Source organism: Mytilus edulis, chromosome 13 (assembly GCF_963676685.1).
Source record: "Mytilus edulis chromosome 13, xbMytEdul2.2, whole genome shotgun sequence".
Lineage (NCBI taxonomy): Eukaryota > Metazoa > Mollusca > Bivalvia > Mytilida > Mytilidae > Mytilus > Mytilus edulis.
Window position 1 is genome coordinate 20091588 of NC_092356.1, and position 27571 is coordinate 20119158.

At 31.8% G+C, this 27571-nt stretch overlaps 2 protein-coding genes across 2 annotated transcripts in view; one reads left to right on the forward strand and one right to left on the reverse strand.

Moving 5' to 3' along the window:
* Window positions 1-1513: 1513 nt before the first annotated feature.
* LOC139500996 (cyclin-dependent kinase 11B-like) lies at window positions 1514-27311 on the reverse strand. The gene is made up of 17 exons (XM_071289935.1): window positions 27190-27311; window positions 22036-22238; window positions 20833-21005; window positions 19544-19718; window positions 18414-18547; window positions 16831-16986; window positions 16154-16345; window positions 13385-13465; window positions 12021-12275; window positions 11545-11666; window positions 10533-10638; window positions 8889-9010; window positions 8372-8479; window positions 4862-4978; window positions 4137-4294; window positions 2894-3083; window positions 1514-1899 (listed from the first exon to the last, which is right to left on the reverse strand). Exons 2-17 carry the CDS (start codon window positions 22227-22229, stop codon window positions 1810-1812), a joined length of 2373 nt encoding a protein of 790 aa, XP_071146036.1. The 5' UTR covers window positions 22230-22238; window positions 27190-27311; the 3' UTR covers window positions 1514-1809.
* LOC139500995 (ATP-dependent DNA/RNA helicase DHX36-like) overlaps window positions 27295-27571 on the forward strand; it is a 36102-nt gene continuing 35825 nt past the window's right edge. Inside the window, exon 1 of the mRNA XM_071289934.1 lies at window positions 27295-27423. Within this exon, the coding sequence (XP_071146035.1) occupies window positions 27375-27423 (49 nt within the window). The 5' untranslated portion in view covers window positions 27295-27374. The remainder of the gene's footprint in view (window positions 27424-27571) is intronic.

The window sequence follows — 27571 nt, forward strand, 5'->3', positions numbered from 1 at the left end:
AAGTTTGGAAGAAATCCAGGATAGTTAAAGAAAGTTATTAAAATTCCAAAACTTTAACCACAGAATGAATATTTGTGGATGACAACGACTATGACGAATGAAGGATCGCTATGCCTCACTTTTTTGACAAAAGTTGAAGGCTCGACAAGAACACATCTCAGCATGTTAGTCTGGAACAAAGCAGGATTCATATTAATATATTAACATGTGCTTGTTCTGAATATGCGTTCAATTTGTCACTGGAGAGCTAATTCTTGTTTCAGAGTGGTCAATTTCTATTTTTTTAAGCTAATAGCTCTAACTTTAAAGGAAGTATCAGACACCAAAAAATCTTGCATGTTTTTATCTATTGACCAATTAAATCTCACCTTTTGAAGGGATAAAGTACATATAGTATGTATTTAAGGTCCTTTGAACCAAAAAATCTCATTTTATTATAATTGGAATAAAACTTAATGCTGCAAATGCAGTCTTATCTTTCAATATTCTTCTCCAATCATACTACACGCCTGATCTATCCAATCTCAGTTTATCTCTAAGCAGTTTCAAAAACTCTAGATTTTTCTATTCAAAGTTTTTTTTATTGATCTCTCTCAGACCTGTCTGATATCAGACTTGTGCCGGTAATTAGCTTTAGATGGAGTAGAAAAGATTTGTGGGATACTTGGTGTTGATCAGACTGCACAGCTACCAAGGAGGGCGGGCAAAGGATTTCAACTACCGATTTCTGATATTTGCATTTTACTTCAAAATACATATGTGTGTAATAAATAAGTATCTGGTCACCTCAATTTCTTTAAAACTTATTGAAAGCCTTGTACATGACAGCAATGATTCCATACAGGGTTAAAACCTTTGGAAAATCATATTTTGCTTTCTTTTCCAATATGAACTTCTAGAAAAGAGGGACGAAAGATACCAAAGGGACAGTCAAACTCATAAATCTAAAACAAACTGACATCGCTATGGCTAAAAATGAAAAAGACAAACAAAAACAGCACACATGACACAACATAGAAAACTAAAGAATAAACAACACGAACCCCCAAAAAAACTAGGGGTGATTTCAGGTGCTCCGGAAGGGTAAGCAGATCCTGCTCCACATGTGGCACCCGTCATGTTGCTTATGTGATAAGAAATCTGGTAAATAGTCTTAATTCGGTAGTTCACATTAATGAAAGGGAAGGGGACTGTAGTTACGACGTAAGGAACATATCCGATATCATTTGTGAAACGGTTATTCCATAACGGTCAACTGTATGGCCCATTTTTGCCTTCATCTACTTCATTTAGAAAACTTGGATACTGGTAGTTGTCTTTTCCACAATCATATCACATCACTTTATATTTATCAAATTGGAGTATAAAATTGGGTCTATACTCTTTAGCCTCATATTCAAATTTCCACCATGACATCAATAATTTAGTTGTTGCCCTATATGAAACAAAACTGGTGACAGTATCATCACTATCACTACCTGATATAAATCCTTTGTAAATAATGTATGATCCATTTAAAAATTATTTTCATTTTTTATTAAACATGATTTTTTATATACAATGCAGAGACTTCAATCTCTAACAACAATTCGAACACAACTCAGGCTTTAAGAAATCCAATTTGTTCCAACAGTTCATAAATTATTTGAAGAATCATTATTACACTAGTCTAATTGTTATTTCATGATCTAAAATATTTAGCATCAAAAACAAGCACTGTGTCAAGAATTTTTTTCAAATTGCTGGTCACTAGAGAACTTCTTAAGAATGTCTTATATAATTTTCTAATGATATATGTGATCTGTGTCTTCAGAATTTGAGAGCAAATCCAGGTCCGACTGCTGACACACCGCTAGAAGCATTGGTTAAATGGAATCCTATATTGTCATCATCATCACCCTGAAAAAAAATACAAAAAAATATTTGAAGCTGTTGTCATCACAAAACACCTTGTTTAATTATAGACTACTTTTAAGTTGTGTCTTCACCGGAAAAAATCATCAATTATGTTGGCCTTTATTATGACGTCATTCACCTGCAGATAGAGGGGAGAGTGGATCACTTGTATCCCTACACTATAAACATTCATCAGGTGTCCTAGTGTTTGTCATTGTGAAGGATGAACTAGAAATAATGTTTGAACAGTTGGTACTTAAAGACAGCAGTGCTCATTGTCAATTATAAGAATTCAATTTGCCGAATAATTCGTGCAATATAACCTCATATTTTTCCAACAACTTGGAACCAAAAGTGAAGATGCTCTTAAATGCACGAATGATATTCACTAAAACCAAAGATTTTGAAGGAAATGCATCAAAATCGAAAGTTGTCTGTTGAAATTGTGCAATTTTGGGGGAAATGACATAATTTCTCACGCTTCATTATATACTTTAAATTCAAAATCTAATTTCATAAAGTTGTGCAATGGTTTTCTTCCAAAGATGAGCTTCGCAAAATAAAAATCTAACATGTCAAATTCCAATAGCACTATTTGTATACAGAATCCTGAAATCAAAACAATATATCTCAAATTTTGTCAAGTTTAATAAACTGAAATAATAGAAAATGAAAATATTTCTGAATTTACTTATAAATCTACAAGGAGGGTTATAGTGTATTTATTCATAACATTGGAATTTTTTTTTTTTTTTTTTTTTTTTCTTATTGATTTTTCTACCATAATTGGAGACTTTGTCCCCATATGAATGATGCACTGCCAATTTAACAGTTTACATTTCTGTGAAATATTGTTAACGTGACATCAAACCATATTAACTTAATACATATAGGTGCAGTATTATCAACAAAATAAATTAAATGCTTTAAATGGTAACAAAATATAATAAAAACTTATATCTAGACTTGTTACAGTAAGCACAAAGTATTTAATTACCAATAATTTGTTGTAAGCTTTGCCACCAGATGGCGGTTTAGGTGAGTTTTGATGTTTCCTTGGTTGTTCACTCTTAGCAGGCCACGTTGGGAACATTGAAGGGTCTATAGGATCTGGGGATTCTTTGAAGTATTCCACCTTCATCGCCTCTTCTGCTGTAATTCGTTTTGTTGGACTGTATGTCAGAAATCTGAAATGGATTGATATAAATTTAATTCATTGTTTATAGATATAAGAAGATGTGGTATGAGTGCAAATGAGACAACTCTTCATCCAAGTCACAATTTATAAAAAAAGTAAACCATTATAGGTCAAAGTACAGTCTCTAACACAAAGCCCTGGCTTATATCTGAATCTGGATTCATTGTAATATTCTTTGGATACCAAATTTCATGGTTTTTGTGAGTCCAGGGTGAACCATGAATTTAAATGTTCAACAAGTTACAAATTTTATATCAGGTTGTATGGAGACTTTGGCAAATCTATGGAAGTCATATATCCAGAAAAATATAAGTTTACAGCAATCCATGAAAGTTGGTTCCCAATAAATGAATCTAGTCAAAAGAGACAGTATTTTTTTTATAGTACTTGGGTGATTTATATCATTGCTCATCAATTTGTGGAACCAAACTTCACCATAATGATGCAGAAGTTTCTAATTTCAAAATTGTAATGATATTAGTGCAACCTGAAAGTGCTTTGTTTGACAATGTGCCATTTAAACTACACCACTAATCTGTATTTTCTTTTTTTCTAATTAGAAAATAAAAAATATTCCTTATTTTACAAAATATGATGATCAGTTTAAATACCCCTGCAATATTACCTGTTTTGAATAATTAGTATGAGAACTTCCACAGATTTATTGCTTTGTATAAATATTGTATCTTTTTTTGGTATAGCCATTAACCCTTTCCTCCATAGATTTTTTTCTTCACATACTTGATTCGCATAAGGATTTTTTTCAATAAAAAATATCATCAGGTTTAAAGTATTAATGCATTGTGAAAAGGAATACTTCATCAATGAAATTCAAGTCAGATATTCTTATAAATATTCTTTCATATTGGATACAAACTTTTTTAAGTCTGATGCAGACATTTTGTAGTCAAAGCATTTCAACTGAGGTACTACACAGGCGCCAAAAGGCGTCATTATGGAGTAAAGGGGGTGGCGTCAAAAAGCGTCATTATGGAAGAAAGGGTTAACAATACAACAGTGTAAAATGTAGAAATATACTGACCTATTGAGTAAATTAAAACCAGCATCAGACAGGTAAGATCCAAATTTCTGTCTTAGTGTATTATAAGGATGGTCAGCAAAACTTCCAAATGACAACTTCTTTATCGCAGGAAGTTCATTGTAGCCTGGCCATATCTTTTCACTAGGTGTCCCTAAATCCTGAAAAAAGGCATTATGTAAAATGTGACTGAATTTAAATCTATTGCTTTAGATCTTCAGCTCTTCTGGCCAATTTTTTACCACAAAAATATTTTTCTGAGAGTTTTTTAAAAGTGCTAACTATAGCACATTTAATGCATATAAAAGAGTAGTGTAATATTTCAGCAGTTTTCTGCTTTTTATCAGATGATTATAGGACATTTTTTATTAATATCATTTTAAGGCAGTTTTGATTAAGTTGTTCAGCCAGAATTGTGAGTATACAATTATAAAGGACATGTTGCGGTTTTATAAGCTAGCAGGTACTGTTTTCCGTCTGAAACAATGTTGTTAAGTGCATTTTGTGCAAATAGTTTAAAAGTGCCTTTTGAGAATCACAAATTTCTTATTTGTCAATGCATGACTTCATCTTTCAAGGGAAAAAAAATGTCAGACTACAAATGCTTATTCAGTCAATGTTTTAACATTCAATGAACAAATTGTGATATATATTTTTTTCGTATACAAAGGCAATTATTTGGTAAAAAAAACATTAACATGCATACTTCATATCTATCTAAAACTTACCTTAAATATTCTATTGAGTTGGTCAATATCTGATTTCCCAGACCATAAAGCTTTCATCATTAAAAACTCTGCAAATATACACCCTACTGACCACATATCTATAGGTGTGGAATATTCCTAAAAATAAATGATATCAAATATACACCCTACTGACCACATATCTATAGGTGTGGAATATTCCTAAAAATAAAGATATCAAATATACATCCTATGACCACATATCTATAGGTGTGGAATATTCCTAAAAATTAATGATATCAAATATACATCCTATGACCACATATCTATAGGTGTGGAATATTCCTAAAAATAAAGATATCAAATATACACCCTACTGACCACATATCTATAGGTGTGGAATATTCCTAAAAATAAAGATATCAAATATACACCCTACTGACCACATATCTATAGGTGTGGAATATTCCTAAAAATTAATGATATCAAATATACATCCTACTGACCACATATCTATAGGTGTGGAATATTCCTAAAATTAATGATATCAAATATACATCCTACTGACCACATATCTATAGGTGTGGAATATTCCTAAAAATAAATGATATCAAATATACATCCTATGACCACATATATATAGGTGTGGAATATTCCTAAAAATAAATGATATCAAGTATACACCCTACTGACCACATATCTATAGGTGTGGAATATTCCTAAAAATAAAGATATCAAGTATACACCCTACTGACCACATATCTATAGGTGAGGAATATTCCTAAAAATAACTGATATCAAATATACATCCTACTGACCACATATCTATAGGTGTGGAATATTCCTAAAAATAAATGATATCAAATATACATCCTACTGACCACATATCTATAGGTGTGGAATATTCCTCAAAAATAAATGATATCAAATATACATCATACTGACCACATATCTATAGGTGTGGAATATTTCTAAAAATAAAGATATCAAGTATACACCCTACTGACCACATATCTATAGGTGTGGAATATTCCTAAAAATAAAGATATCAAGTATACACCCTACTGACCACATATCTATAGGTGTGGAATATTCCTAAAAATAAAGATATCAAGTATACACCCTACTGACCACATATCTATAGGTGTGGAATATTCCTAAAAATAAAGATATCAAATATACACCCTACTGACCACATATCTATAGGTGTGGAATATTCCTAAAAATTAATGATATCAAATATACATCCTATGACCACATATCTATAGGTGTGGAATATTCCTAAAAATAAAGATATCAAGTATACATCCTACTGACCACATATCTATAGGTGTGGAATATTCCTAAAAATAAATAATATCAAATATACACCCTACTGACAACATATCTATAGGTGTGGAATATTCCTAAAAATAAAGATATCAAGTATACACCCTACTGACCACATATCTATAGGTGTGGAATATTTCTAAAAATAAAGATATCAAATATACATCCTACTGACCACATATCTATAGGTGTGGAATATTCCTAAAAATAAAGATATCAAGTATACACCCTACTGACCACATATCTATAGGTGTGGAATATTCCTAAAAATAAAGATATCAAGTATACACCCTACTGACCACATATCTATAGGTGTGGAATATTCCTAAAAATAAAGATATCAAATATACACCCTACTGACCACATATCTATAGGTGTGGAATATTTCTAAAAATAAAGATATCAAGTATACACCCTACTGACCACATATCTATAGGTGTGGAATATTCCTAAAAATAAAGATATCAAGTATACACCCTACTGACCACATATCTATAGGTGTGGAATATTCCTAAAAATAAAGATATCAAGTATACACCCTACTGACCACATATCTATAGGTGTGGAATATTCCTAAAAATAAAGATATCAAATATACACCCTACTGACCACATATCTATAGGTGTGGAATATTCCTAAAAATAAATGATATCAAGTATACACCCTACTGACAACATATCTATAGGTGTGGAATATTCCTAAAAATAAAGATATCAAGTATACACCCTACTGACCACATATCTATAGGTGTGGAATATTTCTAAAAATAAAGATATCAAATATACATCCTATGACCACATATCTATAGGTGTGGAATATTTCTAAAAATAAAGATATCAAGTATACATCCTACTGACCACATATCTATAGGTGTGGAATATTCCTAAAAAATAATGATATCAAATATACATTCTACTGACCACATATCTATAGGTGTGGAATATTCCTAAAAATAAATGATATCAAATATACATCCTATGACCACATATCTATAGGTGTGGAATATTCCTAAAAAATAATGATATCAAATATACATTCTACTGACCATATATCTATAGGTGTGGAATATTCCTAAAAATTAATGATATCAAATATACATCCTACTGACCACATATCTATAGGTGTGGAATATTCCTAAAAATTAATGATATCAAATATACATCCTACTGACCACATATCTATAGGTGTGGAATATTCCTAAAAATAAATGATATCAAGTATACATCCTATGACCACATATATATAGGTGTGGAATATTCCTAAAAATAAATGATATCAAATATACATCCTACTGACCACATATCTATAGGTGTGGAATATTCCTAAAAATAAAGATATCAAATATACATCCTATGACCACATATCTATAGGTGTGGAATATTCCTAAAAATTAATGATATCAAATATACATCCTATGACCACATATCTATAGGTGTGGAATATTCCTAAAAATAAAGATATCAAATATACATCCTATGACCACATATCTATAGGTGTGGAATATTCCTAAAAATTAATGATATCAAATATACATCCTATGACCACATATCTATAGGTGTGGAATATTCCTAAAAATAAAGATATCAAATATACATCCTATGACCACATATCTATAGGTGTGGAATATTCCTAAAAAATAATGATATCAAATATACATCCTACTGACCACATATCTATAGGTGTGGAATATTCCTAAAAATTAATGATATCAAATATACATCCTACTGACCACATATCTATAGGTGTGGAATATTCCTAAAAATTAATGATATCAAATATACATCCTACTGACCACATATCTATAGGTGTGGAATATTCCTAAAAATTAATGATATCAAATATACATCCTACTGACCATATATCTATAGGTGAGGAATATTACTAAATTATACAATAGATATAAATGAATGCCAAAGAGAAAAAACAACTTTATATTCCTGAAACCTTTTTTGAGGTTAGCCCTATAGGATGGTTTACAGAGATTTAATATTGTGCTTTTCTAAATTTCTTGATATATTTATTAGGAAATATCAAAGTTTAACACTTTCAGGATGATTTATATTTACCGCAGAATTTTATACTTAAAAAAGTAGTGAAAATAAATGAAATGCGAAACAAAAATTATATTATAATAACAATGAATTTTATGTGATAAGATATAAAAATTACGATGAAATCACATGGGGTGCTTAAATTAGGGTGTACTGTCTTATTTTAATTTACCTTAATCCCAAGTAAGAGTTCAGGAGCTCTATACCACAGTGTTACCACAACAGGTGTGTAATGTTTTAATGGTTCTCCATACTCTCTGGCTAAACCAAAATCTCCTATCTGAAACACAAATAGATTTATAAATACTTTAATACCACATTAATTTGTATTTTAATACATATATATATTTACCAAGCTAGGTAATATTGGTTTTCTGATATCACAATCTATATTCACTTTTTATCAAGCGTCACTGATGAGTTTTTTGGTAGACGAAATGCATGTCTGGCATACACAATTTTAATCCTGGTATCTATAATATTAATAGTTAATTATTAACATTAATAAAAAGTTGTATTTAGTTAATATGAACATTATAACATTTAATTAAACATGATAAAACTGATTATCTTAATTTGATGCAATAATTTAACTTTATATATTTTAAAAGGTTGTTTATTAAATTCATTGAAAATTGAACAGACATTTATATCTATCAAACAAATTGATTTAAATAATATTCACTCACTTTAAGTACGCCCTTGTGACTCAGTAATAAATTGGATGTTTTCAAATCTCTGTGTATTATCCAGTTGTCATGGAGATGAGCAACACCTAGCAACAACTGCTTCAGTAATGTTTTAACCTCACCTTGAAAAAAAACAAACACTTAAATGACCATGATTATACATAGATATATGCACACTTTTATACACAGATATATGCACACTTTAAAAATTTAACTTCATAACGATAACATTCTTTAAGGTTCTCTGATTTACCTGTAACACAAGCGTACAGATGCAGAAACAAGTAGCCTGCTTAATTGATTATTACAAAATAACTAGTTGAGAGTTGTTGAAATTAAGAATGTAATCAAACTTTTAATCAATGAACTGTGGTTTCATTTATTTTCATGTGTATCAATTTTTTTAGGAGGGACATTTTTTTTTCATGGGTATTTCATTGCATGATCTAATATAAGTGCATCTTCATTGCCATTCAAATTAATAACAACTAATATAACTCATCTTACAATGCATGCATTAGTATAAAGTCAGAAGATCTAGATAGGTTCGTGTAAATCTTATGTCTTATGTATGTTTGTTTTACTAAATAAATACTAGGTCTATTGTCTGTTCTATGGTCGGGCTGTTGTCTCTTTGAGAAATTCCCCATTTCCATTTTCAATTTTATTGAAATTGGTAATGTTATCAAATTAAAATGAACCAACATATAAACACTGTTGGCGTAGAATTCATCTTACAATAAAATTGAGAATGGAAATGGGGAATGTGACAAAGAGACAACAACCCGACCATAGAGCAGATAACAGCAGAAGGTCACCAACAGGTCTTCAATGCAACGAGAAATTCTCGCACCCGGAGGCGTCCTTCAGCTGGCCCCTAAACAAATATATACTGGTTCAGTGATAATGAACACCATACTAAACTCCAAATTGTACACAAGAACCTAAAAGTTAAAATGATACAAGACTAACAAAGGCCAGAGGCTCCTGACTTGGGACAGCGCAAAAATGCGGCGGGGTTAAACATGTTTGTGAAGACCTGTTGGTGACCCTCTGCTGTTGTTTTTTATTTGGTCGGGTTGTTGTCTCTTTGACACATTCCCCATTTCCATTCTCAATTTTATTGTGAGATCTCAACCCTCCCCCTATACCTCTAGCCAATGCAGAAAAGTAAACGCATAACAATACGCACATTAAAATTCAGTTCAAGAGAAGTCAGAGTCTATGTATCAGTAAGTTCAGAAGTTATATAAGTCTAATGTACAATGTATGTTTGTTTTACTAAATACATATCAGTTTTTTTTCTAGATACTAACCAACTAAGAAAGGTTGTTTCAGTCTATTTCTAGATACTAACAAACTAAGAAAGGTTGTTTCAGTCTATTTCTAGATACTAACCGACTAAGAAAGGTTGTGTCAGTCTATGTCTAGATACCTACCAACTAAGAAAGGTTGTTTCAGTCTATTTCTAGATACCTACCAACTAAGAAAAGTTGTTTCAGTCTATTTCTAGATACTAACCGACTAAGAAAGGTTGTTTCAGTCTATTTCTAGATACTAACCAACTAAGAAAGGTTGTTTCAGTCTATTTCTAGATACTAACCAACTAAGAAAGGTTGTGTCAGTCTATTTTTAGATACTAACCAACTAAGAAAGGCTGTTTCATTGTCTCCATTAAACTCTTCAGATCGTGTTCCACGTAGTCCATTACTATATATATCTTGTCCATATTACTACCAACCACAATCTCCTGAATTTTAAAATAATGAATTGAAAACAAAATCATCTCAATTTTGAACAAACCTTTAATATCACATGCTCATTAACTGCAATAGTTGAAAAAATACTTCTTTCTTCTGATAAAATATGTAAATGACATTCAATAAATCATGTCAACATTTTGTTTAGTTCATATTTTCTTTCTTTCTGCTACTCAAAATTACCCTATTTAATAGAATTTTGATTAATAAGTTATTCACTAAATAAAGGTTTTTTTTAAAGTTAAAAAAAAAAAAAGATGTCTCACAGATTTCTGGCTCACTAAGCTAAGCAATCAAAAAGGAATGATTCAATCAGCATAAAACTTTGAAGAGCATAATACACCAACTTATTTTCATTATATTTCAATGACTTCCAAGAACAGAAAAATAACGTGAATATAAATCATAAACAACAATGTGTCCATAGTACACGGATGCCCCACTTGCACTATCATTTTCTGTGTTAAGTGGACTGTGAAACATTAAAATTAGAAAGATCTTATCATGGGTAACATGTGTAATAAGTTTAAAGTTGATTGGACTTCAACTTCATCAAAAACTACCTTGACCAAAAACTTTAACCTGAAGCAGGACAAACAGACGAACGGACGGACGAACGAACAGACAGACGAACGGATGACAGACCAGAAAACATAATGCCCCTCTACTATCGTAGGTGGGGCATAAAAAATTGGCTGACAGAAAACTATGTAGAAATATTATATCAAGTTTTTTCAATTTTAAAGACTTAAAAATTGTGCCCATCTTACTAGAGAAAACTACAAATGAGTACAAATCAGGGTTCACATTCACTTCAACATGTACTTGTATTGAATATAGTTTAAAGAATGACCACTGAAATTTGATCCTCCATAATTGTTTTACCTATTACCTACCCTTACTGTTACGATGTTTACATGTTGAGCTTTCAGTAGTGTGTTAATTTCTCTCAGTGATGTGATTGGAAAACCTTCTTTTTCTTTCTCCATCTTTAATCTCTTCAAAGCAACAATGTCATCTGTAACAGAGTTAAACTTATTTTTCTTTGTAAATATATTACATACTAATAACTTTAGTATAATTAGACATAACATAATTTCTCTTTTAATCTAACAGCCTTCCATGTGTTTATGGATCATTCGATATCTCAGTTTTGAGTCTGCATATGAATAGATCATATAATTTTCAAAAGGCGGACAAAAGGGGTGCAAGGGTGCAAATTGAGTTGGGATGGGGGATTGTATTATGATCGTCATTTACAGTTTCTTATCTTTTGCATTTTTATTCTATTTTCTAATCAAACTCTAATCCTTTAATACCTATCTCTTTGTTAAATCCCCTTTAAAACAGGTCAACTGGTACCCTTTATTACCTGTCTTTTTATCTTTAGCTCTATACACCACACCATATGCTCCTTCCTCAATCCTATTAAGACATTGGAACTCCTCTACATTCCTACATCCTTGTATTGCTGGGAAATATGGAGGTAGGTCAGGCAATAACTCTACAGGTGAGTCAGGGGGAGTGGCTTCTAAATAATACTGGTCATCTTCCTGGTCACTCATGTGGACTGAGTGGGTCTCACTCTCAACATCAGAATGGTCATCAAACTTAGATTTCACTTTTTCTGAAGGAAAAATTTCAAGTATAACCGTAAATTAAGAAATTATTGTTTGCATTTATTATTGCTATTTTGTCATTTAAGCATAAAATGTGATTTTAATTTTTGCAATATTGAAAAAGATCTTATTTAATTCATTTAAAAAATTTCATAATGCGAGTTTAAATTATTGGGATTATAACCCTGTCTCATTTTTCGCAGTAATAAAAACATTTCAACAATTTCTGAATTTACAGTAATCACACTGCGGATAAATGATTGTTGGTGTTTAAGGATGTACTTAGGTGAGGTTAGGTGAAAATTCATAAATCAAGAATTTAAAATTGATACTATAAGCCGGCAGACCATTCGTTAAGGAAAAAAATAAGCTAAAAAAATTGATAGGTTATGGACCTCCTTTTCGAGATATTTGAGATTTAAAATATGGCGGGAAAAGGTTGACTCAGACTTTTACATTATATTTGCATTGTTATTTGGGTCTCAAAACAAAAAAAAGAAAATCAAGAATCTTCTAAAATTTTGGTAAATGACCTTTCATGAGCTATTAAGTCTTATATAAAAAAATAAATGGGTGTTATGGGGCAAAATATTTTACATTGTATTGTATGGAGTCCGAACATTTGACACAAATTCCAAAACCTCGCCTAAGTACATCCTTAATGCCACTTTCAACACTCTTGGCAATTTAATGAGGGTCATTTTAAATTGGTGGAAGAAGCCAGAGAGTACCTAGAGAGAACAATTGAAATCCACAATACTTTGGACTAACAACGATATTGCCAATTATTAAAGTGATTCAACATGATAAAATATGCAATTTTGAAAAATTTGCTATTGAATATCAGCAAATCAATTTTCTGGATATGAAATTCTACTTACACTTTTAGAAATAAATTGTACATTAAATTATACATGAATATAATAAAAGACCTCACCTAATTCAAATGTTAAAGTTCCCATACTTAATTTAGTATCTGTTCCTAAATTGTAAAGGACTAAGACAATAAACATGATAAAAAATCATTTTAATGAATTTCATACATTGAATTTTTTTATTTAATATGATAATGATTTTATTGACAATGTTATATAACTTGTTGATATTATATGCCAACCTAAATGTGGAACTTCTTCTTCTTCTTCCTTCTCACTTTGTTTGCTAGCCTCACTTTCACTTTCACTATCACTGTCACTTTCTGTAAACATATAAATAAATTATGAAGTTATCATAATTCATCCATTATCAAAAATTCAATATGACACAGAATATTTACAGAAGGTGCTTAATTAATAAAAATACAGATATTATATATTAAAGCTACAATATGAACCATCACATTATGTTCTATTTTTCAACTTATACCAAATAAAAATACAATTTTAGCCTTTGCCCAGCCCACCTTTTTAATCAATGTTTGTTCTTCACATTCTTCATGTACGTGTCACAAACGTTTTTAATACTTTAAAAAAGGAGTAGGGCATTAAGGCCTGGTTTTGGCCCAAGAAAATAAAATGTTTGATAACTATTTCAAATTGGCACATAGCGTTAAGAAATATATATAGGGTCAAGAAATATAAATGAAAAACAGCAAGATTTTTATCTGATGACGTCACAATTACATCATAATGTGTACTTTTTTCACAAAAACGATGAAAAATACAGAATTTATGCAGTTTTCTATCTTTATTTCCGTTGTGGAAACATCGTACGCAGCCAAGAAACAACAAAATAATTTAACAGAAGCTTTATTATAACTATTGACATAATCTTGTTTCTTGGGTGCTCACATACGTTTTCAATCAAAAACATACTAAAAGTTTGATGAAAAACAAGGAAAATGACATAATTTAACAAAATATGCAAATTTAGTCATGATTTGTTGCCATGGTAACTTGTACAATGTCACATTTGTTTTTCTGAAAACCTTGTATCTAAGTCAAGTTTTCAGTAATTGAAGAATACGTATGATAACTTTTAAATTTGCAGCAATTTTAAGGCCAAATAGGGGCATTATTGCCCCTGTTCCTTTCACAATTCATTATTCGAAAACAGTAGTTGACATCATATATATAATGTAAAAATTAATAAATAATAAAAATAAGAAACATTAGCAGGGATCTCCATGGATGAAAATTGAACGATGGAGGAACTTTCACCATCACAAACCATGTGTACGCCGTACAGTGTAGCACGATCAAAAGGATAACATCCCTCCACATAAGGATTGGTGAACATGCTAATTCATTGCTTATTTAAATTATATTTATTTGAATTTTCATTGTAAAAAGAAGTATAAATATTTTCAATAACTGCCGTTTGTAACCTTCAAAGGCCAAGCCTTCATGCCCCCCCCCCCCCCCCCCCCCTTTAGTCGAGAATGACCAAAAGCTGTCATGAAGGTGCCCATGTAGTTTTCTTGCTATTTCTTGTAATTGTTTTGGGGTTAAAAATCATGTAGAGCTTATTTTTCACGCACACTTGTCAAATTCAGAAGTCATGAACCCATTACTGGTATGGCTGATTTGCAGCAACAACAAAATGATTCGTACGGGTTATGTAAAAGGTTGAAGAGATTTGTAAAGCAAACGTTGACAAATGAAAAGGTTTTTAATGACTTTATCTAGCAATTTGATGCTATGCAACATGCATCTTTCGAGTCTGAATAGAAACCGGAAACGCGGATGTATCAATTTGATTGTAAACTACGAAATGAATTTGGAATAACGATACGATATTTCTTTACAGGAAATAAAAGTTTTTACTTTTTAACTTTTAAAGTTATTCTATATTATCTTTCCAATACAGCAGTACTCGAGTTATTTGCGATGAAATAATAATTACTGTTTTACGTCTTATTTTGTACTTCTCAAAAAAGGGGGATGCTGATTGCATAAGTCAAAATAAAAGCACGTGTTGGACTTCTTAAACTGTTTTCTTTGTAACTGGATTATTAATTTATTTATTTAATCTAAATTATCATAGCATTTGCGGAAACTTAGTTGAATAATTCGACAAATGAATCGTCTATCTTCATAGAGTATTCTCCTGTCTGGTTTGTTGATCTACCTGTACAAGCTCAGGTACAAGTGATTAGCAATCTTAATCCGGATATCCCCCAGGCGTTAGAACTGTATTGGATTATAATATAAAAAAGGCCTGAGGGTTATGCAATTACATGCATTTGATTATAATTGCTAAAAAAATGGTGTCAGGCTATAAAAACGATAATAGTTTTGAACAATGGCGGAAGACAATTTAACGATGGCGCAGGTCATTTGACGATGGCGCAAGACATTTGAACAATGGTGCCATCGTTAAACAGGCCATGGAGATCCCTGATTAAATTATTTTCCTATGATATATAATATATATTTAAATCAAATAATAGTTTATGAGACCTCTTAAGAAAATAACATCTTCCTCGTGCAGTTATATTCTTATATGGCATACAATAATTGATTTGATAAGGAATGATACTAGTGATATATCACAACACAATTACTGCCAATGTTTTGTGTTAAAACTTTTCAACTTTCAGGTTCAAATTTATATACATTTCCCTGAAATGTAAGAATTCAAGTCTAAATCAGACTCCTATTCTGAATTTCCTTTATACTGTGGATCCATTTATTTTCGTTGATATTTTAAATTATGGTTTTGCCGAAGAATGCATAGATATGCAAATAGAATATTTTTTACTCCATTGAACATTTAAATTTGTGTTTCACAGGGGTACTTATACCCATAAAAGTAATCAAAATTGGTATCCAACTAATAATCATGAATCCAAAGTCCATGTTTTATTTCAAAATCTGTTAAGATAAAATTTGAAGTTTGTATCTGTCTCCTATTCTAATTTTTTTTTTATAAAAGAAACATTTACCTGATTCAGAATCAGACTCTGAGTCTGAATCCGTTTCTTCTTCTGATTCTTCTTCACTTCCTCCTTCTGCCTCTTCCTCCTCTTCTACTTCTTCTTCAGTTGTCTCTTTCTTCTCAGGTTTTGATGATAAATCTGTTTCTTTCTTGGGAGATTCTTCTTCTTGGACTTCTCTCTTCTCTGGTTGTCTTCTTTCTGCAAAATAAAGAACACCCCATAAATTATAGTAGAAAAAGATGTGAAGCTGACTGAAACCGCCATTTTATCGAAACCACATTCAAGGGACTAAATAATTAGTTTTCAATCCCTGTTACATGTAATAGCGTAAACTATGCAAATAATCTAGTCAATTAACCATTATTGTAGAAGTTGTATACTAATTATTTCCTTAAGATGGTCCAAAACATATTGATTAAAATTATTTTGGCTCTTTTAATATCCACCAAATTTTGAAAAAAATAAAAACAATTTCAATAAACTCTAACCCTCAATAATTGGAAAAAAACTCATTGGATATAAATATATATATTAGTTTGACAAACCCTAATTTTGATCATTGAGAAGCTTAATATTTTCTTAACAATAAAATGTGATTAAAACATTTTACTGATTTTTACAAAGTTATCTCCCTGTAGTGTGTAGGGTTAATTATTTTTTTTCAACCCAAAACTGTTATTTACCTTTCTGTTGAGACAGTTGAGGTGACTTATGTTTATGACGAGATCTTTCTTCCCTCCCTCTATCATCTCTCCGATTTGGGTCTCTACTTCTACTTCTATGTTGACTTGATAATTTGTCTGATTTTCTTTCACTTCTGTCTTTATCTGAACGATATGCTACAATAGAGAAAATATTTAAGTAAATAAAAAAACGATGTGTCTGAAAACATGAATGCCACTGATGAAGCTCCAAACAAACAAAAATGGACAAATTGTATACAGAAAAACAGACAGACAGAGGTAACACTTAAGGTGGTACCTAACACTTTCACTAAAATTAATTTGGCTCTTTTAATTTTCATAAAATTTTGTCAAAGTATTTACTTTGACACTTTAACAAAAATATAAAAGTTTTAAAAATTTTGGACCAACCGTTTTGTCAGAAAAATTACACTGGTTAGTTAGCAATTTGAAAAACACCAATTTTGATCATTGAGAAGCTTAATATTCCTTTTACAACACAATGTAATTAAAACGTTTAGCTGACTTTACAGAGTTATCTCCCTGTAGTGTTAGGTACCACCTTAATCCTCCCAGTGCCTACTATGTGCACATAAAAGTAATCAAAGTGCTTGTAAACACTGAAGGGGTATTCGAAAGATTGAGTTAATTCATCGGTGGGAAGCAAAATTAAATATTGCATTGTTAATAAAAGCATTCAACTACAATTCTGGACAATGGAAGATAACTCCAATTTTTAAAGATGACTATAACAAAGATATCATTTATACTTTTAGAAAGATCTAAGATTCCTGCACCTTGCAAAAGTTATGTAATTTTCTTGACAGGTGTAACATTGGTTTGTGACTTAAATATCTGAGTATATATTTACATTGATAAATCTCTGTAAACAATGAGGTAAATTTTCATGGATAGGATGTATAGAATGTTATGATCAATGCACTGTATTTTGTGTATCCAACAGGTAATGATAAGCCTTGGAAGATTTAGATATCAAGTCAGTTCTTATACCTAAAATAGGGTTTTTATCTTTACCTTAAAATCAATGGGACTGATGGACAAATGTACAGTAGGACGGAAAAACAGACACACAGAGGTAACATTAAATGCTCCATTTGCCATTTGCCTAAGTAAAAACAAGAATTCAAGTGTTGTAGGGCTCAGCATATGGCCACTCTTAATTTCAAAGTAAGGGATAAAAGGAATTAGATATCTGACAATTCCATTAATTTGTCACAAGTTAGAACTCATACTGTCAAGCTGCTGACAAAAATGAAGTTAAAATTCTGTAAAGTTGTTTCTCTGAAAAATGAGACAATGACTTTTGTTGGACAAATGGTTTAACATTGTAATTGTAATTATGTTATATCATCCACACTACTAGTTCTGCTAGTGTGGGGATGTACTTAATTCTATATGTAAATTAATTAAAACAGAAGTACATTTTAATTACAAACAAAATTATAAGTCATTCATAATCTTGATGATTAGTTATATAAATAATAATGATGTTTCTTAGATAAACACAAAAATACACACATATTTTATATCTAAAACGAATAGCACCAAATTAAACATAATACCTTCTAATCTAGCCTGTGCCTCTCTGTATTTTTCTTCTTCTCTTTTCTTTCTTCTTTCCATTTCTTTCCTCTCTCTATCTTCTCTCAGTCGTTTGTCTCTTTCTCGTTCCCTTTCTTTTAGTTCTAATCTCTCTCTGAAAATTACAATATTTTGAAATCAAATCAAGAACTCAAACAAACCAAAAATGATATCTATCATAATGTGTATTTTCAAGTAAACAACATTTTCCCCCCACAAGTTATAATTTTTCATTGTTTAAATGGTATTGTTGATTTTCTTCAGGTTACAGTAGGGTTTTTTTATTCTTTTGGTGACTTATGCTTCTTTTTTTCTCTCTATTATTTAACATTATCATTGTTAGCAGGCATTCTAACTTTCCAAATCACTGGATAACTGTGTGCCAATTGGTCGTTAATTTGCTAGCATCTTTTATGGAAAAGCTTTGGTTTTAAAACCCTTTGGATAAAACAAAACTAGGACAAACAGTCAGTTTGCAAAGAATTTGGCTCAAATCACCATCCTAAACTTGTGAGGTGAGAGTTTTTTGCTCTGCAATGAAGTTCTCACTGTGACTATTGAGATGAAGAACAGCAATTAAGGATGTCTGCTTGTCATGTTTTGGAATTTTTGACAGATTTTCGAAATTCTCTGGTTTTATCCATTTGAATGCCTTAAAAAAAAATCCCCATGAACCCCCATTTTTCTTTTGATAAATCTTTTACATGTATAATTATAAGTCATTTGTAATAGTTTTATAAAATTTTATTTATTTTTTAATATTATTTGAGAGCTTTAACTGGTCTATGATAAAGCTATAATAAGAAATCAAGAGAGAACATTTTCCCGCCAAAATTCCAATGGCTTATATCTCGAAAACAAGCACATTGACCCCTATATTTGTTTTGCTTTTTTGATTCCTCAATTTATTTCTTATCGATACATACATGACATACTAGTTTTCAGAAAAGTTATTTATTTTGAAACTGAGTGCTGTTCATTTTGTTTTTCATGTTTTTTAGATGTGCATGTACTGATTTCTAGTCATAAATGGATACCCTATATCCTATTTGTGTTCTGTTTTAGTCATAAATGGATACCCTATGTCCTATTTATTTTCTATTTCACAAACCTTTCTTTGATAGATCTTAGTCTTTTTTCTTCTTCACTTTGCAAGGTCTGTTTATCTCTAAATCTTCTTTCTCTTTCCTTGATTTTATCCTGGTAGGAGTCTCTCTTGCTGACAACATGTTTGTCTCTTGCATATTGTGGTCTTTCTGCTGTGGATTTTAGTGAGATTGTGGACCCTGAAAGTAGAATGTTTTCAGTCTTAATTTGAAGGCACATACTCATATTGAAGAATCTATAAAGTAGCAGTAAGAAACCAGAGTAAACTTTATTTTTTATATTGTATTTGTCTGACTTTTCTGAGATAAATTTAATTTTTCCAATTTCTGAGTTGTATTTTTCAAGAAGCATTTCTCCCAAATTAAAGATTTATGTTCAATGTTGAGAGGTAAGGTCCTATATTCATGATATTGCACAAATTTAGAACAGACACATGCAGCTGAGCAAAATTTTAATTTTACCAACCAAATCTAAATTAATTCTGCACAAATAAGGAGATATGGGAAAATTGCTGATGAGTCAACTATCCAAGTTCAAATGAAGTGAATTTAAGCAATTATAAGCAATCGCACAGCCTTTTCTTTTTTTTTTTTATCTCCACTGTTAACATTGTTAACCTAAGTACTGTAGATTAATTATTTTTCTTTAGATACCAATTGTCATGGATTCCATACTAATAATTTAAATGTCCAACAAATAATAGCTTTATTATAACATTATATTATAATTTTCATTGTACTAATGAACTCAAAATGGTTCAAACTTTTTTTTGTCGTGTTTTGAATTTGCGCATTTGCGCAGAACGTAGAAATCTACTTCCTTCTTCTGGTCTCGTTGTAGTGAAACTTTGAGTAGTCTAGTAAAATATAGGAACTCGAAGAACACAATACCAATATTTCATTTTTAATAATTCTTTATCTTTGATATGAATTGACGTTACCTGATGCAGTGTTTATTTGTTTACATTGAACATATTGTCATAACTTAAATAACGTCACAAGTAAAATCCCTAATAACCGAACCAACATCAGAAACATTATTGTATTTCCGTTTCTTTTTTTAACAAATATTTAAGTTACAAAAAAAAATTCATACAGACTTCGTCCCCTTTCACAGGTAATGCCTGCCTCATATTAAGTCATGTAAGACTGAAAATTGTGTAAAATGAAGGTACATTTGTATTACAATTTATTTTCTTTTAATTGTCAGAAGATAAAACATGTAAAAACTGAAGAAGGTAGAAAAATAGAAACCAATCAAACTTATAAAGGCAAAGCTATTTTTATTACATACGTTCTTTTTCTTTCACCCTCCTTCTGTCTCGATCACGATCTGGGTCATGTTTGTTCTTGTTTTTCCTGTGATCATCTTTACGTTTATGTTTATGACTTTTTTCCTTGCGACCTGCATGTGTCTGTGGTGGTTTGATATCTAATGCATCACTGTCTTCGCCGCCAAGGTCTTCCCTGAAAATTATTTAAAACACTCCTAATGTACATACACCTCAGTGACCCAACTCAAAAATTAAGACAGTCATTGGCAATTATTGATGTATACTTACATAACTTATGTAGCAGTGAAAGCAGCAAGGCTTATTTAAAATTATAGTTAACACAGATTATTTAAAACACTCCTAATGTACATACACCTCAATGACCCAACTCAAAAATTAAGACAGACATTGGCAATTATTGATGTATACTTACATAACTTATGTAGCAGTGAAAGCAGCAAGGCTTATTTAAAATTATAGTTAACACAGTCACTTTAACGATGTTTAAGTTAGTCAATCAGCTTGATCACATACTACACATGCTACATGTACTACATTTGTGTGTATGCATAAGCAATGTCATTATGTCATATGTTATGTTGTTGCTATTGCACATGTTGCATGTTAACTTATTCATATATTTTAACATCTAGTAGGAAAACATGGTAAAAAGTATCAGAATAAATAATTTAAAGTACAAATGTATCAACAAGATTGAAATTGTTCAACAATGTATACATTTTTTATAAGCTTGTATACATGTATACAGACATTGTCAAAACCACAGCAGTCAATTATCCACAAAAATGTGTTTTCCGTCAGTCCATGATTAAAACAATTCTGTTAGGCAAAATAAAAAAGTATGTGTGGTTCCAGTTACATCTGAAAAAAAAGCTAGGGTAGGTAGGTAGGGATTTTTTTTTATTTTATGGTTTTTTTTTTACCCTGTGTCTATGGGAGCAACATTCTGACTTTAACAGTGCTTAATGAAAAATGACAATAAAATCTTTAGGGTAAGCTATTTTTATGCCAAAAAAGTAGGGACAGTAGGCATGGTAGGGTTACTGGAACCACACATATATTTTTATTTGGCCTCAGTCCATAATAAACAAAATTCTGTTAGTATAATGAACCCACAGTTTACATGTTTACATTGTGGATTCATTCACCATTTTTTGTTCACTGTATCACTAACAGTAACAGTACATAATTTTCTCATGTACCTGCCAGAATCTTCTTTCTTTTGTTCCTCATGATCATGATGATCATTTTCCTCCTCGTCTAGAGCCTCTTTAGAGTGAACAGACAATGATAATTCACTGACACTGTCTTCATCCTCTTCCATAGCCTGACCTCCCTCAGGTGTTGACTCAAGTTCCCCTTGTTCATAAGGACTACTTCCACTAGCATCTGTCATTTTGACTTACTGAAAAATAAAAAGGCTATTTTTTATATTATTTTTTCAACGTAAAATGTACATGTACATGTAATTGTAATATCAATGCCTTTTGGATCTTGCATGTTTATACCAATCAAAGCTACCTTAGGTCATAACTGTACAAATAGTTTTAGGATATGTTCAAAGATTCTGCATTTCATCTTTTTTTCTATCTGTGTTTTTTTTATTTAATGAAACGTTGTCGATATTTTGAACTATTCAAAACTAATTCAGCAATATTATTATGAACCCTCAATCTGGCTAACAGTTGTTTTTCAAGGTTGCATTTCATGTGCCAAAAAATATGACCGCTCAACGTCTGTGACGTCAGACATCCGATATATGACCTCACGCCAAAATGACAGTTACATTTGGGTTCCATTGAAGAAAATATAAACCTGTTTAAAATCTTTTGTCTTTTATTTGAAAAAGATACAGCAAGAGGAGAAGCTTGCTTAGGCCAACTAAAATTAATTAGTAGATTTTCATCCAAATTTTTTTTTAAAATGGGGCGGGTGGGAGGATTTTATTTTTTAAATTTTATTTCATATGAAACCTTCTTGTCACTTGTTATTCATATATGCAAGTGTAATAATAAGCTTATATCATGTAAATACATGCATTTACTTTTCTACATTGGTAAGAGGTATATTGAGATCTCACAAACATGGTTAACCCCGCCGCATTTTTGCGCCTGTCCCAAGTCAGGAGCCTCTGGCCTTTGTTAGTCTTGTATTATTTTTATTTTAGTTTCTTGTGTACAATTTGGAAATTAGTATGGCGTTCATTATCACTAGACTAGTATATGTTTGTTTGGGGGCCAGCTGGGGGACACCTCCAGGTGCGGGAGTTTCTCACTGCATTGGAGACTTGTTGGTGACCCTCTGCGGTTGTTTTTTATTTGGTCGGGTTGTTGTCTCTTTGACACATTCCCCATTTCCATTCTCAATTTTATAAGGTATTTTGTATGATTTTTCAAATGCTTAATATAAAAAAGAAGATGTGGTATGATTGCCAATGAGACAACTGTCCACAAGAAACCAAATAATGACACATACATTAACAACTATAGGTCACTGTACGGCCTTCAACAATGAGCAAAGCCCATACCGCATACTCAGCTTTAAAAGGCCCCGATATGACAATGTAAAACAATTCAAAAGAGAAAACTAACGGTCTCATTTATGATCCCGATAACAAAAAGACACTAGGAACAGATCTGAGAGTACTCGCAGTTATCTTACAGCTAGTTCAAAGCCACTAACAACTAATAAAAAATATCATGCATCTAACACTAAACTATCAATCCGAACACATCCAACATCAAAATACTTTAAATACATATCTCTGATTGGCCACCACTGTTCTACATGTAATTGCGGCTTTAGAAACCTATTTTATAGTAAACAGCAGAAACATGGAGAAATGCTCTCTTCAGTTGGACTACCTACACCAACTATATTTTGCTTTCTAAGCAATCGTTTGTTGTCCTAATAAAATGAAGCAAATGCATTGGTATGCAACAAAAGTATTATAAGTACAGAATAAAATGAAAACTCAAACAGTGTTGAAAAATAAGACTGGTCCTTTTAAATATGCAAGATGCGAATATAATTACAATGCAGAACACAAAGTTGTTTAATGACTATTGTGGGTATTGGGACAGATGATGTTTGCTGTTTGTCTACAAAAATCGGAAGGCATGGCTAAATCTAAATCTAAGGGCTAACCGCTTGCAATAAATTGATAAATTAACAAGAGGCTGTCACAACGACAGCAAACCAGATTTATTAACATTTATTTGTGTCCTGGCAATATCACAAGAACCATTACTGATGAATGGTGAAAGTGAAAATCGTCAATATCAAATTTGACCTCCATTTTGTCATCAGTATCAACATATTAAAATTTGAAAAGCTTAGATTGAATGGTTCATGAGTAAATGCAACAACCTGAATGGAAACGCCATTTTACGATCTTTCAAGAACCATAACTCCTGAACGGTAAAAGTCAAAATCGTCATTATTGAACTTGACCTCTATTTTGTCATCAGTAACAACATATTAAAATTTCAAAAGCTTTGGTTGAATGGTTCATGAGAAAATGCACGGACACGACGGGAAAAACCATTTTTCAATCTTTCAAGAACCATAACTCCTGAACGGTAAAAGTCAAAATCGTCATTATTGAACTTGACCTCCATTTTGTCATCAGTAACAGCATATTAAAATTTCGGAAGCTTTGGTAGAACAGTAAATGCATAAATGCACGGACACGACTGGAAACTCCATTTTTCAATCTTTCAAGAACCATAACTCCTGAACGGTAAAAGTCAAATTCATCATTATTGAACTTGACCTCCATTCTTTCATTAGTAACAACATATTAAAATTTGGGAAGCTTTGGTAGAACAGTTCATGCGTAAATGCACGGACAACTCCATTTACAATCTTTCAAGAACCATAACTCCTGAACGGTAAAATTCAAAATCGCCATTATTGAACTTGACCTTCGTATAGTTGTCAGGAATAACATATTAAAATTTTAAAAGCTTTGGTTGAACGGTTCATGAATTAATGCACGGACAACATTTGATTGTTGCCCGCACGCCCGCACGCCCGCCCGCCCAACCGCCGGCCGCCCGCCTGCCCGCCGTACATCCCCAAATCAATAACCGACATTTTTGTCACAAAAATCCGGTTAAAAATGCGTATGTTTGTCGACTTTCTGAACTCAATATACGGTCACCAATCTAACAAGTTCATGTTTGTGTTAATTCCTTTATTCCAGTCATGATTTTTTGTACCAATGTGTTCCACGATTCTTAAGCTTGTTGGGTTTCATTCACAGTCCAAATTTCTTGACACAAAGTTATTGTATAAATATAATAAAATCCAAGGTGTTCTATAATTTAAATCACAAACATTTGTGACATACGGCGATTTGCGTTCTTGGACACAGGGTATTACTCGTAACCCGAATATTTCATGCCTTTCTCGTAATCAATCTCTATTCTCGGTAAATGATGTTGTCATCATAGATCAGCAGAATATATCGACTTAATAATTTAGTAAGAATACTCTAAGAAATACGAAAACCGAAATTGTGAAACAGGAAGTTTGATTGAAACGAAATTATTGATGGTTACCGGTAACGGAAATGAACAAAATCCGGAAATCGTAATTTTTTCAAAAATAAAAAAAATCGGGCCGGGAAGATTTCAGAGGGGTGGGCGGGGATGAAAATCTATCAATTAATTTTAATTGGCCTTAAATTAAAACATGGACATTTGTGTCCCTCCGGCACAGTTGGTGTTCACACATGTATCCCTCAGGAATCAAGAGGGTTAAGGTAACAACAGAATAAAATAGTCGTATATTCACACCAACCCAACGTCTCGCTCTCAGAATAGTATAAATAGGAAATATAAACAAACATTGGATTGTTTACGTAAATTATCAGTGGTAATGTTATCATAAAATTATATATCAAACAAGCGCCTGGTTCCCTTTTAATTTGACAACATTTTAAATTTCTAGAGGTACAAATCTATGTTGTCTCTATTAAATTCAATCATGAATCATATTTGTACTCTGCTGCTTCAAACTGTTAAAAAATTATAAAATTCAATAAGATGTCGGTCCTTAAAATTTTGAATTTTGTTCCAAGGGAAATAACTCAAAATGTTCTTGCTGAAAATGTGAATCACAGAACGGAGATAAAAAAAAAAAACGGTGGGGTGTTCTTAACCTTCTGGCTGCCAGTTTTTTTTCAAGGATGCATTTCCTGTGCCAGAAAAATTGAAAGCTTGACGTCTGTGACATCAGATGTCCAACAATAATGTCATTCGATATATGACGTCACACCAACATGTGTCCCTCCTGCAGCAAGAGGGTTAAATACATTGGAAAAGTGGCATGGAGCCAACTATTTTCATAAAGAAGAAGGGCAATTTGCCGTAAAGAAAGGCACAGCAGAGTGCCACATCACAACCAAACATCCTGCAGGTACCTTTAACACTATGTACATGTACAGTAAAAAAATTGTGTCTTGATATATTTAAAAAAAAGTTATATTCACTTTCTGACATTGTAAAAAACATTATGATTTGATGTTTGAACGTCACTTTTAAGCACTGCATTTAGCATGTTTAGGCTATTTAGTGGCAGACAGATTTTATTGGTGGAGGAAGCCAGTGTGCCCAGAGAAAATCACTGACCTTCGATAGGAAAACTGACTATCCTAGTCAATCAAGATTGGAGTCCAGTGCAAACACACAAGCGTGGTTCAAACTCACAACCCCAGTGTTGACAGGCTAGTGATTACATTACTTAGAAAGTTAGAGCACTCTGCCAGCGAGGCCCCTAAAGAGAGGGGGTAGGAGGGGTCCTGATCCCAGTCTTCATGCCGAGTGGCAGCCCAGGCAGGTAAAATTGCTCTTGGGCCTGTAAAAATTAGACATACAGCCCAACAAAATCTAACTAAAAAAAATTAAAAATTGAGCTGCGGGCCTGTAGATTTAGCAGTTCAGCTTGACAACTGCTGATCCCGAAATCCCGGGCTTAAAAACACAAAATCCCGAGTTCCTGAAATTCGAAAAAAAGAATTCCCGGATCCCGAAAGGGTCAATCCCGAAATCCTGAGCTCAAAAACACCCGATCCCGGAGTCCCGATAAAGGTCCTATCCCCCCTCCCTAAATGACATTATGACAATGTCAAAGGGTTATGTAAGATAATCAAAGTAACTTATTTGGTGTAAACACAGCATTATTTATCAATTTCTTCTGAACCTTTTAACGTGTTACTGTAACATTTTTTGTTTTCATTTTGAAATAATTTGGAACAGTTGAACAAGAAACATGATCATGAAGAAGATTCAGAAGAAAGACTTAACATTATATAGGTTTTGCGATATCTTTTTAAAAGAATAACATTTTACCTGATAAAGATTTGAATTTAAACTTGAAAATCTGAGCGTTTTTAAAATTCAAGTCGAAATAAATAATCAAAAACGTTTTTCCAAACCGGAAGTGTGTAAAATAAAGAAAATTAGAAACTTCCGTTTGAAGAGTTGTACCAGGGGAGACTATTCTTCAGATCAAAAGCAGACAACTATGGTTGAACATGCTGAAAATATTTTCAAATCTATGCGTAAAGAACAACATAATACATAGTGAGTACATACAGACAGATGTACCAGTCTTACAAACATTTAATGGCCTATTAATATATATATATAATGGTTGTGGTGTGACCATTTTTACAGAATACTTTTAGCAGTGCCAAATTTATACCCATAGTTTGTCTGCTGATTTATACTA

Bases quoted from the DNA above. Each gene is read 5' to 3' on its own strand.
- LOC139500996 (XM_071289935.1), bottom strand. From the start codon at position 22,229: ATGACAGATGCTAGTGGAAGTAGTCCTTATGAACAAGGGGAACTTGAG. The intron at 21,006-22,035 runs GTACATGAGAAA...AATAATTTTCAG, and splicing joins AAGAAAGAAGATTCTGGCAG to GGAAGACCTTGGCGGCGAAG. The intron at 16,346-16,830 runs GTAAATAACAGT...TTTATTTTGCAG, and splicing joins TCAACTGTCTCAACAGAAAG to AAAGAAGACAACCAGAGAAG.